The sequence below is a fragment of the Sparus aurata genome, chromosome 15 (genome assembly GCF_900880675.1).
Source record: "Sparus aurata chromosome 15, fSpaAur1.1, whole genome shotgun sequence".
In the NCBI taxonomy this organism is placed as follows: Eukaryota; Metazoa; Chordata; class Actinopteri; order Spariformes; family Sparidae; genus Sparus; species Sparus aurata.
This window is the reverse complement of record NC_044201.1, coordinates 17,673,168-17,692,361: the sequence shown is the minus strand read 5'-3', so window position 1 is coordinate 17,692,361 and position 19,194 is coordinate 17,673,168. Positions and strand designations below refer to the sequence as shown.

The following is a 19,194-nucleotide window of genomic DNA, read 5'->3' as shown; positions in this document are numbered from 1 at the left end:
ATACTGACACTGTTGAAGTTTGTCGTGTGACACATTCTCGCTGATAAGACGAACAGGGCCTGAAGTGTTGTTTTGCACAAGCTCGGACTGAATTATTGTTATGGTTTGACATCTGCCAGACTTCCCTACACATCTTTACACAGTAGTTGTTATTATTATTATTATTATTATTATTGTTATTGTCTATTGCTATTAATTTAATCAAGAAATTCAACTCTATGCTCTATATTCTTTTGAGGGAAACAGAATATAGAGTCAAAATGCAGTCATGTTAGACATAACATTTAATTTGAAAAGACATCGAGGAACAGTCAGAAAAATTCAAACACATTTTAATCAATGAGGGCAACATGTTAGACAAAGTAACAAGTACAGCGTAAAAAACCTAATTGTTTCCTTCATTCCCTTGATTCAGTAATAAAAAGACCTGACCACAAAGTCAGTCTGTGGTCTCATGCATTGGGTCAGCGAAGTTCCTGTTTTTTAATATGATGATTTATGAATGTATCCCCTAAAATTCAAACCACTGCCGTTTCCTCTACCTCAGCCTCTCGAGCACGTCCAGAACCAGAGTGGCCCTCTGGTGCCGCAGCACCAGCCGGGCGTGCTCCATGGTGCAGGAGAACTGGGGCAGGGCTTGGAGGGAGTCCAGTGCCTGCTGGGAGCTGAGAGCCTTGGCTTTGGCTTGAGTCGACAGCGTTTGGATTTGTTGGACCTGGTCCGGCTCTAGGGTGCCTGTGACCTGCTGGAAGGTGATGAGGAGGGAGCCAAGTTGTCTATGAAGCAGCTTCATCCACTGGACTGGCTCGGCCCACAGGTTCAGATCCCCCTTCTCGAACAGGAAGTCTTCTTCATCCTGGTAAGAAGTAAAATGGGAAACAATTTAATAGATGTTGTGAGTTTTAAGCAACCTGGGGGGTCAAAACAAGCTGTGACACACTTAATTAGTACAAAAAGTACAAAATTGACATACTGAATGTGTTCACAAACAGTTACCTATGAAAACATTTAACAGAGCAACGTTAGCTTTATTTGGAATTTTATATCTGGCCACCTGACAAATGCTTGTTCCTCCTTTTTGAGAGAAGGTAAACACATAACTCTTCAGTTGCTAAATTCTAAATGCTGTTCATCAGCTATGTGCACCAGCTTTGTCTCTCTGTTTGGTGCTGTGCAAGTAGTGTACAGTAGGTTCATGTCAAAACTGGGGTTGATAAGAGCAGTGAGACTGACTCAAAACATAAAGCTGCAGGAAGTAAAACCAAAACAATGAGCGTAGTATACAAAAAGGCTCAACAGAACTGAGGGGAACTGCTTCATTACGATATTTATCTGTGGGTTTTTCACTATGAGCCACACTTCCACATCACACATCATTAGACCCATAGTTATTTCAGATACATTGACAAGTGCAGCTTTAAAAATACAACATTGTTTACAGCTTAAGATATTTAGGAGCCTCTCAACCGTTTGAAAGGGTGTCCTCAAAGTCTAGAAAAGAAAGAAAGAAAGAAAGAAAGAAAGAAAGAAAGAACCAACTAAATAGGAACCCAAACTAAATGGGTAGACTAACACTGTGTGCCTGGAGAGCAGAAACCTTGGTGGCATAAAGCACCCAACTGTTTTGACTAATCCTGTGAGCAGAGCAAAACAAGAGCAACACGGAAAATACAATGTCGTGCTCTCTGTCCTTGTGATTCCACACTTTGCAGACACCATAATAAACCGACCAGGACTACAGGCTGTCATTCAGTATAGTATTATAATGCTCAATGACAAAGAACGATGTCCCTCTAACACGTGCACAACAGCTGCCTCGAGCCTTAATGGGTAACTCCACCAGTTCTCCACTCAAAAGTGAGTTTGCAGGTTTTGTGGAGTCAGCTGCATGTGTGAAAAAAACAGTATTAAGTCTTTTGTGGCTCCAGTGATGTCCTTCAGTGGCTACAGTGCATTGTGGGTAATGTAGGTGCTTGTTTGTGAAAAGCAGTCCACTGGCCTAGCACTGCACTCCAACAACACTGTTAGACATAGCAGAACCAGAGATATCGGCCTTTTTACTCCATGCATTCCTCTATTTTTTCAGAAACCTGGTGCCTGCATTACCCACTTTGCAATTTAGCCACTGAGTGACATCACTGGAGGCAATTTATCAGGCTTCATACTACTTTTTACACATAGTAGTACTTCACAAGACCTCTATACACAATTTGATTTGTATAATTGGTGGAGTTACCCTTTAAGAAGCAGTATGGGTGTTGAGACAGTTCATGTATTGATATTTAAATTAAATGTTGTTGTTATAAAGTCAGTTGATAAGCAAATTGGCACTTAAGGAGGTGTCCTATTTGTTCAAACCCTGGCAGTTAATGAACAATCCCTGCTGTAGCCCCGGAAAATAGAACAGTGACAGCCACCACGTCCATCTGTCATCCTTTTCACTTGAAAGGAATCATCGCGAGTACATGTCATCCATTGTAGTGCAAATTAGTCACGCTGTTCCTTTGTGCTGTTTGTGATGTTCTTGTGCCACAGTGTAACAATGCGAGCTGCCAATATGTATCTGCTGCGAGGTCACAGAGGCTCTTGTTTACACCTGATATTGACATGTGTCTTTGGTGATGTAATCAGGCAAGATGGGCTGTCATGGGAGCGCACACAAAAAAACACTGTCAGATTTCCGTTTGGCCTGAAGAGTCGGTACATCTACGCAAACAGAAATGATGTACATGTTGCTTGGGGAGCGGGGAAGTGAGATCCAATCGCAAGTGGTCACTCATTATACATCTGGGGACACATTCTAACTCCAGGCTAAACGGGGTCGAAGACAAATTCCTGCACACTCTTGAGTTACATGACGGATTCTCACCAGACTGGATGGCTCGTCCGTTACTGCCTCATCGTTGCTCTCTTCATCTCCCAGCAGCCACTCTGTCAAGGCGAGGACACCCGCTGGTACCTGCCCCCACTGCTCAAACAGCCGACACAGGAGACCCACGCCCGAGTCCAGGGCTACTGGAGGACACACGGAAACACCTGCCACATCTGAGGACAGAGAAGACGACATGGTCATACAGTCTGTAAGAAGAGTGTTATATTTCAAAACATGCTAAACTAGTTTACAGATGCACAGTGATCGGTAAGGAAGCACCCAGAGTATGAACGACACGGATGACAAACCTCTTTGGTGCATTTGATTTTGTCAGGTTTTCCACCCCTCACCCACATGTCTTTTGTTGCAGATGCAGTGTCATTAGGTGACTGAGTCAGCTGAGAAGTGGTTGAACTTAAGGTTGTTTCACCTTTATTTTAAAGTTCAGCCTTGGAATGACCAGAGGGCCTCTGACTGGGGATCTGGGGTTATGTTTAAGCTCATAATAAGGTAAGGGGTCAGGACTACAACTGAGGGGAAAAAACCCAGCAAAATTGTGAGATCTCCAAAACGTCAAGTGCAGGACGGCGTTCACCAGCTGTTTGTCAGACTATCGCTTAGTTTAGAGTGTAAAAAATATCCTTACTTAACTGGATTGATGTTATTGGTGTAATGTTTTGCAGTTTGAGTTCTACTAGTTTGGTCAGTAAGTTGAGTTAGCTAGGCAAAAGTTTAACCATGATGCTGAGTATAAATATGTAGCAACAACTGATCTATAATTCTTTTCATTTAGTAATGCGTATATTGTATAACTAGGCTGAAGTCTGAGCTTAGACAGAGCGGCTGGTGTGTATATCTTTCCAATCGAAACAGGTCAAATATTAGCAAGCTAATGGAGGTTCTTGTCAGTAAGGCGAGTTAGCTGACAGCCATATTGGACAGTAACTGGGTGTAACTATTTTGTAAGAAGTAATCTCTATAAAAAATTGGTATCCTAATTTAGTGGAATGTAAATCTCCACCTTGTAAACACTTAAGTTACAATATGACAAGCCTATTTTTTCTGCTTAAGGAGACCTGATGCAACTGCCTGAAAGCTTTTTTCCCCTTAGGGGATTATGAACCACTTCTAATAAAGTTATGATAGTTACTGATTGTAATGTGAGCAGCAGTTACTGGAATGGTTGACCTTTTTAGGTGCTTAAATTTAAACTCTGGTTCATGCAAAATGCCTTTCTAGCTGTTGAACAGGGGAGAACATACCAGAGACAGAAGTCAAAATACACCTACACTGTTTGCCTGGGGCCGGATCTGTCAGTGCCTTCACATGCATGTCACAGTGAGTTCCTAAGAGTAACATGGTGTTCTAAATAACATGTCAAAGAAAGCCTGGCTTACTCTACTAGGATAAAAGTTTTAGAAAAACCTGATTACCATGTCTACATGTCTGCTGCAGAAACCAGATTTCTTGGCCAAGAACACAATACGCAGGTTTCTGTTTGGGTCGTCTACAAGAGTGGATGTGCATGACATTAAACCAGGCTTCGGAGTATTGCATGATGTGCCTGTATACACAAAAATTAAATCCAAACTCTGAATAAAACCCAAAATAAATAGTCAATATAACTCTGAAATAAGTCATTCAAAATAAGTCCGTTTCCACAGTTGAACAGAAGATGTTTTGTATAATTCAGATGCATTTGCGTTTGTTAAATATTCCAGGTTTGGTCAAAACTCTGGCAGGAGGTGGTGGAAGAATCTGATTACTGCGCTCTTATATGTAAACAATTTTCTACCTTTGCCTGATTTCGCTCGGCAACCTTGCTTCTGTGTGTGTGTGTGTGTGCTTCTGGAGTTAGGACATTTAAATGATGCAGGGCTGACAGTATGTTCCAAACTTAGTGTGTGTGTGCGTGTGTGTGTGTGCGCGCGTGCGCATGTGTGTCGTCTCTGGGTTTGGACGGCATTCTGGGAAACAGAACTATAACTCATATAACCAACCACCATCAGGGTGTGTGTGTGTGTGTGGATTCTGCACATCGCACCAATACGCACACATTGCATTTAACTTCCTGCTACGTGTTAATGAATGGCTCGCCGAGATATATGTGAATACAGTCTTCATGTAGACTTTTTTTTTTTACATGTAGCGGCCGTCAGTGATCACTCATGAAAAATAAATTACGTTTTTTGGTAGTCTTCTACAAGAAGTCTTCGGTCGCTACTTCTACCCTCACATTTGGAGGCAGGACACACACTTCAAACGGAGGGAAAACATAACGTATGACTTCATTTAACGACTCCAGTTGTCCACGCAGCAGCCATCCGACACAGAGGTTGTGTGTCGGTGAGTGCGTGAGAGTGTTGTTCTCCCACCTTGACCATCCTCACCACAGCTGACACCCAGATAATACCAGGGACTTCAAAAGGCTTTCAGAGCAACTAGCCAAAATACTACCAGTATGGGAAGAGAGGAGGGAGGGGGGGAGGGCGGAGGTATATGGACCCCCATTGGCACACATATAGTATAAAACACACACATACACACACACTCAGGGTTGGGAACCCAGATTGTTTTTCCTCTTCAGAGAGGAGGCGTAAAATCGGAGCCGAGTCTGAAGTCTGAGCGGAGAGGGAAACCCGCTCTGCAAACATTAGAGGCTGCTGATTGTACCGTATTAGAGGAGATTTAAGACGTTAAGAGCTTGAGTGACAAATTCCTTTCTTTACAGAGAAGCCGCCTCTCTCTTGGACAGCTCTGCCTCTGATGTCAAGCCTTTACAGCCCCCATAATAGGAACATAATAGGAAATTTTAGCTGCATTCAATTTATCTACTTTTCTACGGAGGTTTCACACATCGCTTAACGCGATTTCCCTCCTCGAGCTTTTGGCGCAAAATGCTCCTTTTTCTCAAGGGGATTGTGTTTCAAGCTATTACTGGCATGTGGGATGTGTAGTGTGCAAGTACTGTATGTGTGTGTGCGTCAGCTGCCATGAGTTTAGTCCTAAGTAGGTATTGTTTTGCGTTCGAAGATTGCGTGAGTTTATGTCAGACAATCATGTCTCTGCAAATGACAATATCTGTGCCAGTTGGTGAATGAACGGGTGTGAGTAAGATGGGGCGAGGCTGTGTGTGCGTAAATGTGTGTGTGTGTTTTGCAGTTGGCATTGACTGGCACACACTCCATCGGCTGGCACTCTTATAGTACATTTGAGCTGGGCAGGGCAGGAGTGTTAGGGAAAAACTTAACCTTGTGCCACTTATGGAAACAGTATAACAGTCGTACCATTCTGAGCTTCTGAAGAGATGTTTCTTTTTAACTGGACCAAGATCTTTGGTTGCCTTGTTAGAGACTCCACCATGCTTTTTTTAAGGAAGTGCTTCATATGTTAATCTGTGGGAACCGTAACAAGCCCATCGCCGTGCACACAGTATCATCTTTGCTGAAGCAAACCGCCATCTGACAAGTAGACACAAAATCGCAACAGCCAAATCGACTTATAGTTTATTATTATTATTACAGACTTAAGTATAGGATGTATCCCAGTCCCATGCTACATGATAACTCATAGCAGGTTTTGACTATATAGTGGTATGAATGAATGAAGAGGTTGAGTATTAAACTATAGCTAAACGCCAACACAATGACAATGCTGACATACTGATGTTTAGCAGTTACCATGCTTAGTATGGCCTTAATCTCTGTTTAGCATGCTAGCATCATGAGGGGAACATTGAGATCTGTACCAGATTTCATGGAAATCCAGACCACATTTCAATACAAATATGAACCTCATGTGGGCCCTACAGAAAAGGTTAAACGTTAAACTTAAACGACAATCCATCAAATAGTTGTTGAGATACTGACACAGACGTCTCCAGAATCACGCAACTAGCATGGCTTAAAATTAGTATGTGGACAAGAAGAGAGTCTAAGAGTTTTAATTTTTGGTGGTTGGTGTCAAAAAAACCTAAATATCCAGTAAAACCATTGTAGCTGTAATGTCAGTAGCTGTAATGAATCAGATCCATCTTCATGTCAATTATATAAAGTTAATCTACTTGTAAATGGACTTTGAGTTGGGCTACTTTTGTCAAACCACTATTTCTAAGGTCAAGAATTAACCTTCATGACTTTGCTTTGTCTTTTACATGTGATTCATGTCCATCACAGCATGTATGATAATAACAGTGAAGTACACTGATTTGTATACTAATGGTAAATACAGTAAACAAATTAATGTATAGTGCATACTATATACAACCAGTATAGTATGCAGTCTGACACTTGGACATAGAAATAGATGTTTATGTTCTGACACATTTGATTGACTGTGTTAAATTGTGGACCTTTAGTGACTATGAACTGTCAATAAAAGCGCCATATAAAACAACGATCCGTCTGTTTAACCGTTGGCTGGGTTTCAGACATCGATGCTCTACTCACTGCTGCAGCCTCATTGTGTCTGATCAACAGTCGTGTCATTAAAGTCACTGAATTAAATGAAGAGGGTGAAGAAACCATAGCTGTTCAGTAAATCCTCACTGAGCTCCTGCAGCTGGGGGGGGGGGGGGGGGGGGGGGGTCAGATGTCCCATTGAGAGTCGGTGGAGGGAGAGGATACGATGCGTGGGTGGGTGTTTTCAGCGGGCTGTCAGGACAGTGAAACAAGAGAAAACACTTCCCGCCCCCACAGTCTTATACTCACTGATGTCATCATGTTCACTGTACTGGGAATTAATTCCTCCGCTCGGCCACCTGCATCTGAGCGATTTTGGGTTAGAAGCTGCTCCTTTAAATTGCTCCTTCAGCTACGGCCATCCCACCTGTGGACCGGAACCTGGACCATCATACAGATATCTTAGCTGACAAGTGCTCTGCCCCACAATAAGGTCTTTATTCCACACAGCCTGGACAAAGACTTCCTGTCCAACAGGGGCTGCAAAGATCTACATATGTGGAATTTATTCTCTGATCTTTGTGCATCCGAATAGCCATTTTATCACGCTTGAACGTGCATCGCACTTGTTTGAAAACAAAGCCTTTCAATTACAAACAAACGTGACGGTTGACAAAGACGGAATTTTCGCTCAACAGCAAAAAAAACAAACCACAGCATGAATCTTTACAAAGGCTCAAAGGAACACGAGAGGCACACAGAGCGTGTGCTGCAGACGCTACAGTGGAGCCGAGACGCCAGGAAGCATAGGTGCGAGATAGAGAGAGAGGTGTGAAATAAAAACACACACTTTACAGCCCTGACTTCCTCTGGTGGCTGATGAGAACCAGAGAGACCGAGAGCAGCAACAACAAAAACAACAACATCAGCAACAGGAAACACTACCCAGAATAACAATAGCGCAAACTTAGTGAATGTAGAGCATTAACATAGATATAATGGTCTGAGATTATGCCGGCTAGTTGGAGCTCACTGTAGCAGTGTTTTTCATGAGACCCAGTCAGTGGTTTGTTCAGTGGGTTGATCAAATACAAGTCAAAGGCTAACTCAACAGGGGGGCAACAGGGGCTCCCATCTGACTGTCACAGAAACTCCATCCTTACAAAGAGCGCCAGAGGCAAAGACATCCTGACTTACAATCCTGAGTATGGATCATTTTCAATTCCAAAAATTCAACTGAAAAGCAATTTTCACCTGCCGGATGACATCATCAATGTCTGGAGATGAAACTATGCCATTGCTTTCACAGGCTGAGCAGTGCCTCGCCTATGAGCTTGTGTAAAAATGGGTGAAGTGCCCCTTTAAAAGTGTCCTTTTGTCTTTCAGGCATAGGTGTCCTTTATGTAAATGACCCTTATGGCTTTATTCATGGAAGAACATTTACAGAAGGCGTGATGGCCCTATTCAGATTCTGGAGGGAGAGAGGGAGCTGAGGGCTATTACTTCTCAGTAGTGATTAATACAATGACCAACTACATCTTGATCATCGTGTAACTCCTCCTTAATTCTATCTCAATCTATCTCAAGCAATAAAAGTGTGTGTACTACCGTGTGTGGTAGTAAGATAATAAATGACCACAGCGAGCGTGACAGTTCTGCTTCCACCACAGATTTTGTAATGTCCTTCAGAGTAACGAGATAGGTTGGGTCTTTCACCGTCATGCCCAGTTTGGCAAACACAAGACACTCATTAACCTCAGTGTTTCTCTTCTGCAGGCTGCTGTTGTTATTTAGTTTTTCTTTTCTTCCTCAGTATAGCTAGCTGGACAACTTTGTTCCAAGCTCCTGAGGCTGAACACAGCTAAGTTACAGACATGTGGCATGGAGACGAAGACCCTTTTGAACCCAGCATTTAAACCAAACTCTGAGGGGACACGCGACCTCAAATATAGAAACACTTAGTAACCCTGCCCCCCAACAACATTATCGTCCATCGTCAATCGCCAGTTCATCAGACATCGCCCAACCCCAACTCACACTACTTGGTGGTTTATTAAACTAATCTTAATCTCTTTGCACAGAGAAGGTGATACATTTAGAAAGATTACAAGGTTTTTTTTTTATTTCTTTCTGCGAATATCTAACCAGCTGCTGAGGTCTTCTCAGACTTGTGGAATGTTAAAAGTGATACATAAATCTTATTAGGTCTGGTCCAGATACGGTTGCCATTGAGAGTTTTTACATTGAAGGACTTATTCAGACAATAGAGCAACATATTAAAACTGCTAGCACATTGTTGTAAATAGGTGCCTGCAACCCGAATAAAAAACAACTAAACAAATGGGACCAACTTCTTTAACATTTCTGCATTAACTGACTCTATGTGGACTCTCCTAATGAAGTCAACTCCACCAGTGCCCAGAGAAGATTAAAGAGTTAATTACAGATTATAATCATTCACAGTGAGCAGAGGATGCACAATGAGGCCATCTCAGTTTCACATGGTTCAGTTGTGAAACACACCAAGAAACTGCCCTCCTATTTTATCTTCGAAACACATCACAAGTGTCACGACCCACTGCTGTAGACTGCAATAAATACACCACACACACACACACACACACACACACACACACACACATACACACACACACACACACACACACAGACAGACAGACACAGCCTGCAGCAACCAGTCATCAGTACAGACATGTGACTTTATTTCACACCGGACGCCAGATCATTAAAATCTCATTCCCCACGCTGCTTTTGCAGTTCGAGGATGGCACAAGTGGCGAAAACCTCAGCTCTGTTTGTGTGCTTTCACTGGAGGGTGAAATAACAGCTTATTTACTCCAAAAGTAAAAGGTTAAAGCTGCAATTCAAAAGTTAAGTCGTTCCCTAGTGACAGCAAGTGCCTCCGCTTTTCTGCACATTTTGCTCTTTCTTCTCAAATTAGGAACACTTTCCTCATTGAGCCATTCTACATAAAATAACACAAACCCGGGTTTAATGGTCGAGTGAGTATTGTGCTAAAATAGGACACGGTCTGTTTAATGAATGTCCTTCAGCGCTGGCAGGTCGTTCATTCATCTGCGTCACCCACTGTAAATGAATGAACTGGGGGAAAGGACACATGAATGGCACATATTCTGCACAGGCATGTGTTGGCTTTACAGTAAGCAAAGTAGGTTACCTCAGGCGAGCTGCTGGATAATGGTTCACTGACAATGGCCTGGAAAACATGGGCATGTCAGTGTGTGAGTGTGTCAGTGTGTGTGTGAGGCCACGGCTGCATTGCTCAACAGGGTTCAACTGTACTTGAGAGTAGTGGATGTCAGTACAGTAAACATGAAGTTATCGCTAGCAGCCATTTAGCGTAGCTCAATAACAAGACTGAAAGGGAAGAAAAAGTGTTAGTCTGGCTCACATCACAAGATAATAAATACTTAATATCTGTACGGTTTAATCTGTGTAAAAACTGAAATTTTTCATCTTACTCATGTTTGAGTCTGTTTTTGGCAAGGATTAAACAATAGCAGCATTTTACACTTCAGTTATATACAGATTAAACACCAAGATGTGTCACTAGGTTTAGGCTAACTACTCACCAGTAGAACATAATCTTCAAAGCACTCTTCCCATACCTTCCCATACCTTTTGAATTTAACACTTGTATTACAAATCTTATTTTATTTTTACATATTCAATAAAGAGCCACCTAATTCCAATCATTTGACATCCAAATTGCTCCATTTTCGTTGCCCTTTTGTCTTCCCAATCAGAATTCTGATCAATGCCCTCTTCCACAGCGACGTCCAATCCAAATCCCTCTGTGCTCTATATATAAAGTGATCCCTCTGTTCCTGCCCCGAGTCTGTCACAGTGTTGGAGGTCCAGCAAGGGTGAGCGGAGTTTGATTTCAGACCCAATTAGTCCAGAGGTATTTGAGTGGTGGTGGTGGTGGTGGTGATGCTGGTGGTGGGTGTGTGGGTGGGCGGTAGTGTTGGAGGGTGGGATTGGGTTAAATTAGATTTGCTCTTCCTGTCCAAGACAATGGCTCCACTGTGGTTCACAGCTTCAACTAACATGATGAGAATCTGCACAAATTTCTCTCCCACACACATTAAACAGGTCTTTTCAGATTTCACCTGCTCTAAAATCTAAGGGAATGGAAAAGTAGTGTGTGTAAGTAAGTAAAATGGCACTGTATTACGTGAAACAAAATGTTGCATTCACACACTTTATTACAGGAAAACTAAGCCCTGCTTCCCTGTTTTTACCAGTGAAAACCCGAACATAGTGAGCGCTTCAAACTAATTTGAAATCATTTGCCAACATATTAAAAGAAAAGGTAAACTTATTTGCATTCTTGATGAGAGTAAAGAAACTGCACAGAGAGCCAGGCTACTTGTCAGTACTCTCTCTACCCCATTCATATCTAGCAGACAGACATGAGAGTTGTATCGATTGTCTCACTTGTGGAAAGAAAGCCAAAAAGCACAATTCCCCACATGTCAAACAATTTCTTCATGCTTCTCAGATATACTGATTAAACTGTCAGTATGTTTTTCTATTGTCTATTAAACTGAATTCCTAATTTAGCTTGGTATTTGGTATAGATGAAATCTAGTCTGTTCAGCAGGAATATTATCATCTGCAACAAACCGCAGGTTTAAACATTCCAACTGCATTTAAATCTAAAATTCTTTCCTTTCTAAAGGGAGGCAGGGCGAGTGTTTTGCATGTTGTCCTGTGTGTTTGTGTGTGTGTGTGTGTGTGTGTGTGTGTGTGTGTGATGCAGAACCCGTCTCAGTTCCCACATCTCTGCCTGTCTTCCATATCAAAGGGCCAGGAGTCGTCACCTCCATCTGAAGCAGCTAACACCTCAGATACTTGACTCTGCAACGGCAGGTCATAAAACACACACACACACACACACACACACACACACACGCACACACACACACACACACACACACACACACACACACTATGGGCAGACTAGCTGGATTTCCTGCAGGGGATGGGAAAGACGCTCAAAAACAAACACACACGCTCTCACACACATATTTACAATGACGTGCACGGACACAAACACACACAGTAATGTTGTTTTTCCACTGGCACAGCGTTGCACTATATAGCTGTGGTGTGAAATAGCAGGCCGGGCTATTCCGTTTCTATTTCCTGACAGCGGGGAGACAATGTACTGACCTGAGATATTATACAGGTCACCAAGCCAAAAGGTATCACCACCGGAATCAAACTCTGCGTCTGCCACGTCTGCCACGGTGGCCAACAACATTACCAGCACGACACTGGAGCTCTTAAAACGCTTTCCAAAATCTGACATGTACCATAAATCTGTGTGATACGAGCAGCTATACTGAACAACAAAATAAACAATAACCTGTGTCTTTGTTAAGTTAAAAAACCCTTCTTCAACCATAAATGTGGGTTTTTTAAAACGGCAATCGACTCCTTCCCCATGCCAGCCAATGGGTTGTCCTAATTTTGGCGTGTCATGTTCAGCGACCTGAACTGTAAAAAGCAGCGGATCACATACCTCATCAGACTACAACCAGATGAAGTTCAATTTGATTTAGAGAAATCTTAATCCATATCATTCTGAATCAGACACCTCATTTTTTTTCCCAGGCCGATGATGAAAGTAGCTAACAAGTGAGCCATCTCGCTTCTTTCTCATCTCTGTTGAGTGGCACATGCCGAGTTACCTTTTTTGTATCCAGTGAGGCTATCCGATCACAAATGGTCCAATAAAAACGCTGACATACTGACAAGAAACACAATCCTCTGTAGCAGGCACAGGTTTGGAGATGTGACAAGTGAGCACTGAGCAGAACGGTGCAGGTATTCGTTAGAGAGTTGGAGTTACAGATTTGGAGAAACAGAAACCACTTTGGTTTAATGTCTGCTGTTGATAACCCACCAAACATCAACTGTTAAAAATTAACTGATAATCTGACGAGCATTGGGTTGAGTAATATTTTGGAGTATAGATTTTCAGCACACTCTCCACCTCTGATCGTGACAACCTTAGGCGGCAGCGAGTGCAGTCATACAATCATGATGACTTCATTAAATACCACAGCTACCCAAGTACCAAAATGTCCTCTCAGCTCTCTGTCCTATATTTAATTTTAGAAACATCACTTATGTCTAAGTTTTCAAAGCAGAAAGATGACATATTTTTCCAAATGAGGGTTTTGTTTGTTGTTTTTACAGCCAGTGGGATGTGACCTCTTTTGGGTTTTTCTGTTGTTTTTCATTTACATGAGGAATTCAATGTTCCTGGCCAAGTCACTCATTCATTTCGTACGAGATTACCAATTTACCGTCTCATTTCTTCCGCCTGAGTTGTTGCGCTGCATTCCTGCTGTGCTTACGACACATGTTCAAATAAAACAAGGAATTCGGTGCAATTTTTATGATCAGCTTGGAGGACGGAGTAGGTTTTGGAGCGAAGAGTGAAGTCACACATAAAAAAAAATGGAGATAAAGTTTACGGTAAGTAACACACACTCTGACTCCCACGCACACGCACACACTGTAATCTGCAAATGAGCAGTGAATAAGGATGGACAAAGGAGGACACCCCACACACACTCATAAGGACACCCAGCCTGTAATTATACCTATTGTGTTCTCTTCCTGTTCTACAGAAAACCTCTCCATCTTAGTCATGCTGTTGAGCTCCTATCTGATTTTTAGCTGATGGCTTATCTGACCCTGTCTGGCCTTATGTACATAAACACATATAGAACACACACACACACACACATTGCTTTTGGATAAAATCCTGGTATCAAAACACTTTCAGGAATTTTAAATGGGTTTTCCTTGACCTCTCGTATCATGAACCACCCTCTGCCTTTAAAGGAAAGGGTTTGGAGTTTTCTCACTTATCGTAAATGGTCAGTAAATACATTAAAGATGTGGTCAGCTAAAAAATTCAAACATCTCCATGTAAGCCTTTAGCTAAAATAACCCTGACGGGAGTTGAGTCTTCCCCTATGACTCTGCCCTCCCATCAATAAACAGCGTTGCTATGAGAGACTTTTGAGGACATGTTTTGCCGTCTCGTGTTATGTTATGAGATACCATCAGCGGCGACAGACACAATAAGGGTGGCTCCTGGAGGAGAGCTGGGAAAATCCAGGAAGTGAGTGTTGTGAGGACAGGAAGTCACACTGGGGCGGGTTTTTGCAAGGGGGCACTTGAGGGCCGGCAGCTGTCGGTCCTCTGATAGTGCGTGTGCGTCTGTGTGGGAGAATTGTGAGGCTGTTTCTATCATTAGTGCGTCTGTCATTAGTATGTGTATACTTAAGGTGTACGGTAAAGCCTGCCATCATATGATTTTTCAGAAAACAGAACTCAGATCGTTTCCCAAAACAATGACACATAACCACACACACAACCACACACACACACACACACATATATAAACACACACTTTTCACTCTTGCGTCTCAACTGCCAAACTAGAATTAGCGCCCTTCATTCCTGGAATGCTCCCCAGCCCCTTTGCATGAAATGATGTCATCACCCCTTTTATGGCATCAGCATGTGTTTGTGCCATTTTTATGTGTGTGTGTGTTTATAAGTATGCATTATCACTGTTGTCTTACCAGAGCCAAAAGTCAGTGGACACCCCTACTTATTATAAATTCCAGGTGCTGCAGACATACCCGTTTGAAAGAAAAAAAAAGCATAAAATCCAGGAAATAGCTGTGAAATCTCCATAAACAAACATTTAGAATACAGAATGGGTGTTTAAGTAATCACTGACTTGAGGCGTGTCACTGTCATAGGATGCTAAATTAGTCAGCTTGTGGAATTTCTGCCTTAATAGCTCTTCCCCACGTCAGCTCTAAGTGCGCTGATCTTTTGCCATACAGTGTGTATAGTCTGTAAGTGCATTTCTGCATAATTGTGAGTGTGTGAACACCTTGGCAGTGAGTGTGTGTGTGTGTGTGTGTACCTGTGCTGAGCAGAGGTGATGGTACAGAGATGAAGTCAGAGGCTGAGTCTCGCACTTCCTGGTCTTCATCCTGCAGCAGCGTAAAGAGACTCCTCCACAGCGACACTGTAGTGGACAGACCTGAGACACACACACACACACACACACACACACACACACACACACACACACACACACACACACACGTAAGATGAAGATATTTTAACTGCTTTTTCTTTTAGTTTTTGAAACACAAGTTTGACTTTGTCTGTCGCCATCGACTGTTCGGGAGGTAAACATTTCCTGTATAACTGAGACTCACCCAGCGGCAGATGAGGGCTGCTCAGCACAGTGGCCGCACAGTCGACCAACACCTTGGCGGCCGTCAGCTTCACCTCCGTCGGCTGATCTTCGCTGCAGCATGAGCACACTAGCACTCCCCATTGAGATAAACAAGCCACCGCACTCGCACCCTGGATGACGGATTCATCAGAAAAAACACATATAAAGGTTTAGGGAAGTGTGCTTTTCTATGCCGCTTGCAAGGAAGGAAATTTGGCCTACATGACCACTGGCTACTATGATGATGGATGTTTTTTAGCGTTTAATAGCCAATATTTCAAGGTGACAAGGTGGCGTGTAGTAATGGCAGTTGTTAAGCCATCAGGCACAGTTACAAAAAGAGCACTGGGCTGATGGGTGGTTATAACTACCATTCTTCCAAGCCTACTACCACACTTTTCTAAGCCAGGTGAGAGATTATTAGTATATAGTTGGTCTTTACCTGAGGGTTAGAGTCCACCATTTGAACCACCAGTTGGGAGACCAGGGTCAGGGCAGCACAGTGGAGCTCCACACTGTAACACAAAATCAAACACCTGATACCAGACTGCCAGACTTGGTTAGCTTATTTTTAATGTCTGTCCAGGAAGAAGGACCCAAACAAGGGTCGAGGGACAGATGGTGTTGGACAGATGGTAAAATCATCTGATATCTCTCAGCGATACATTGATAAATAAACCTTACTCGACTATTTACTAATGGAGGTAAAGAGAATTTCACGTGGGGTGCTCAGAAGTACAGCGAGTAAATGTTTGGGGTTTCTTTTGCTATTCGTGTGAACGTACCCTTTAATTTTCCATGTAAGTGCCGTGATTGGGTCTGACAATGATAATGTGCTCTTCAGGTCCTTCAGTGGAAACCATTACTCACACATTACTCTCCAGCACCACCAACCACACACACACATCACTCATCTGTATTGACTTACAACCCACAAAAGAAGTGTGCTGTACTCACCACTACATTATGGATCACAAGAGCCCAAGTGCCATTCAATCACACGGCAGACAAGGGCAGCCAGCAACCCAATCTCATCCCTGCCCAGCTCTAATCATAACCCTGGGGCCGCTCCAAGGGGAAAGTGGATCCCCACGTCCAGAGATTGCGGGCCAGGAAAAGGCTTTAGAGGGCTAAAAGCCTTTGTAATCCTATCCTTATTCAAGCCAGTATTCTCTTGTCGAGGTGAGAAAAGTACATCGGTGGCTTGTCAAGGAAGGTGTGTGTGTCTGTCAATGCATGTCAAAGGGCTTACAGTAGACGCGCGCACACACACACATACGTGCCAGATCAGTTTGTGGTCAGAGGGGGGCCTATGACTCATGAGTGTGTTGTAAACTCTGACAATAATAATGGTTTGAGCCTGACAGGTGTGAATAAGCTAATGTAGGAGTAATGTTCTGATGCCTTTCAAGAGCACAAATATCAGCTTTCATCCACATTTATATTTCTAATTCTAAAAAAAAAAACTACCCCGTCTCTGTGGCTGCTGGACAATCTGGCTGCCTAACAACTGCAGTGATACACAAACACCTACTCAGAAAGGAGCAAGTTAACTCCAGGTGTGCCCAGGTGCAGGGTTAAGGTGCAGCCAATGAACCCGAGTGCTGCCCCTCCATGAATGCAGGTTTGACAGCCAGCCTGACACAGCAGCGTGAGGGCTCTTTCACAAGTGGAGGGAGCCAGAAAAAACCGGGAAGTGGAGGAGGAGGAGTGTGTTGTTGCATCTTGACCTGTAAAACATTCATGTCCCCCCCCATCCATCACAGCTAAAAGCAAGTCTGGGATTGTTTAAGGACTGTTTTGACAGCAGGTTTTCAGGAGGGAGCAAGCGTTTAGGGGTCCCACATTTGACTCCCTTTTCTTAGATAAATCAAGAAATGAAAAGTTACAGGTGCTGGCCTGTTGTATGCTGTAGTGCACAGGCCTATGCAAAAGATATTTAGTCGAGGAAGACCCAGAAAATACAATCTCAGATCATTTTGATGAAGTTCATTTATGTGGTTGTGTTCAGAAAACATCCAACGATGAGAAACGTTATTTCCACTGCAGACTCACTCAAGTTTTAGCCACGTTACTCACAGAACTCTAAGGATGGCAAATTCACTCTTTCCGTTTTTTTCTCTAGTGCCACCACAAGCTTTTCTTTAAACTTTTTTTTTTTGCCGTGAAGCTTAAGAAATGTTTTGTGGAGTACGAAACTGCCCCCTACTTTTCCTGGGCATGGAAGTTAGTAGTCAATGACTGAATTCTCATTCTTGAGTGAACTGTTCCTTTCGCTTCGATTAGTTTATAACTTTTATTCATCCAAGATCAAGTATCTGCATGATGAGTGTCCTCGTGCCCTGTCACCTCTCTGTTGTTGCCTGTATCAGCGGTTCTCAGACTTGTTGTCGTCGAGGAACCCTAAATTGACATGTGGACCCCCATCTGATAAGAATTTTACTTTAAGATGTTTTATTACAGAAAGTGTATGAAACTCATGACCAAAAGAGCCATAGATTCTGTCATTGTGTTACATATGGATGAAATTACAGTGAAAATAAGTTATTCCCATTTTAGCTGAGGACCCCCTCGAACTCCCCCCAAGGTACCCAGGGTTAACAGACGGGTCTGACATTTCAATTATAATCCTGTTTTAACCATTTTTCTGGATAATAAATACCATTCAGAACTGCAGCTTCCAAGTGAAGAAGTGTCCGTACGGTGTGTTGTCTCTACTGGCTGGATGTATGTAATAACTCACTCCTTTGGCCCAAACAGATGATCACATAAATATGACTTTGGGGAGATGTTTAAGATGATTTGTGCATATAAATGCATCTTCTCTAACCTGTGAGCAGATTTCTGAGCCAGAGCGAGAAGGTGCAGCAGGACCCACTCCTGGGACAAAGCCTGAACACAATCCCTCCACTGGAGCTCCCAGCTGGAGCTCAACACGCACAGCACCGAGAGGACCTGCGAGGAGGAAGCAGAGGCAGAGACAAAGGGACTGTCAAGGGGAAGAAGAAACAAGATATTAATGTTGTCATTCTTTTTTTCACCTCTATCTCTCTCTCTCACACACACACACACACACCCCCATTCAGAGCTACTGGTGAGGGAAGTTGCTCAGGGCCATCCATCAACACAGCTTTGGTGTCCTCTCTGCAGGGCGGCTGGCAAGTCTCCCCGAGGGTATTTTTTACCACACCGGTCAGATCCTCCCTATGCACACCCTAACCACGGGTACACAGCTGCCTCACTCTCTCTCACACACCAATATATGCATGCGTGTATGGATGCGCAAGCACTCGAGCGCACACAAAGACGAGCAGCGGTTCATCCATTATGTGCTCTTTCATTCAGGACGCTCCTTGTTTTTGTCTCCTCTCGGCATCCGCTCAGCTTAACCTCCTAAACTTGATTTTCTGCCTCCTCCGCTCCTCACTGCCCCCCCATCCTTTCAATGCTGTTTTCTTTGCCCGGTCACTCCTACAGAGAGAGAGGCAGCTGACCGAGTCAGAGGAGGAAAAGACTAGTTTTCCGCCGCGTGAGACCCCCGTTAAAAACACACATCCAGCCGAGAACACATGTTGACATTCCTGCTGCATATCTCA

The 19,194-nt window shown here is 43.2% G+C and overlaps 1 protein-coding gene across 2 annotated transcripts in view; it reads right to left on the bottom strand.

The window, feature by feature from the left end:
• Positions 1–266: 266 nt before the first annotated feature.
• The window catches only part of thada (THADA armadillo repeat containing), a 96,208-nt gene continuing 77,280 nt past the window's right edge, over positions 267–19,194 (bottom strand). For both annotated transcript variants that reach the window (XM_030442585.1, XM_030442586.1), the window contains exons 33-38: positions 18,429–18,553; positions 16,041–16,113; positions 15,579–15,729; positions 15,278–15,397; positions 2,870–3,045; positions 267–856 (exon numbers count right to left, since the gene is read on the bottom strand). In XM_030442585.1, coding sequence (XP_030298445.1) covers positions 539–856; positions 2,870–3,045; positions 15,278–15,397; positions 15,579–15,729; positions 16,041–16,113; positions 18,429–18,553 — 963 coding nt within the window. In that variant the 3' untranslated portion in view covers positions 267–538. The remainder of the gene's footprint in view (positions 857–2,869; positions 3,046–15,277; positions 15,398–15,578; positions 15,730–16,040; positions 16,114–18,428; positions 18,554–19,194) is intronic.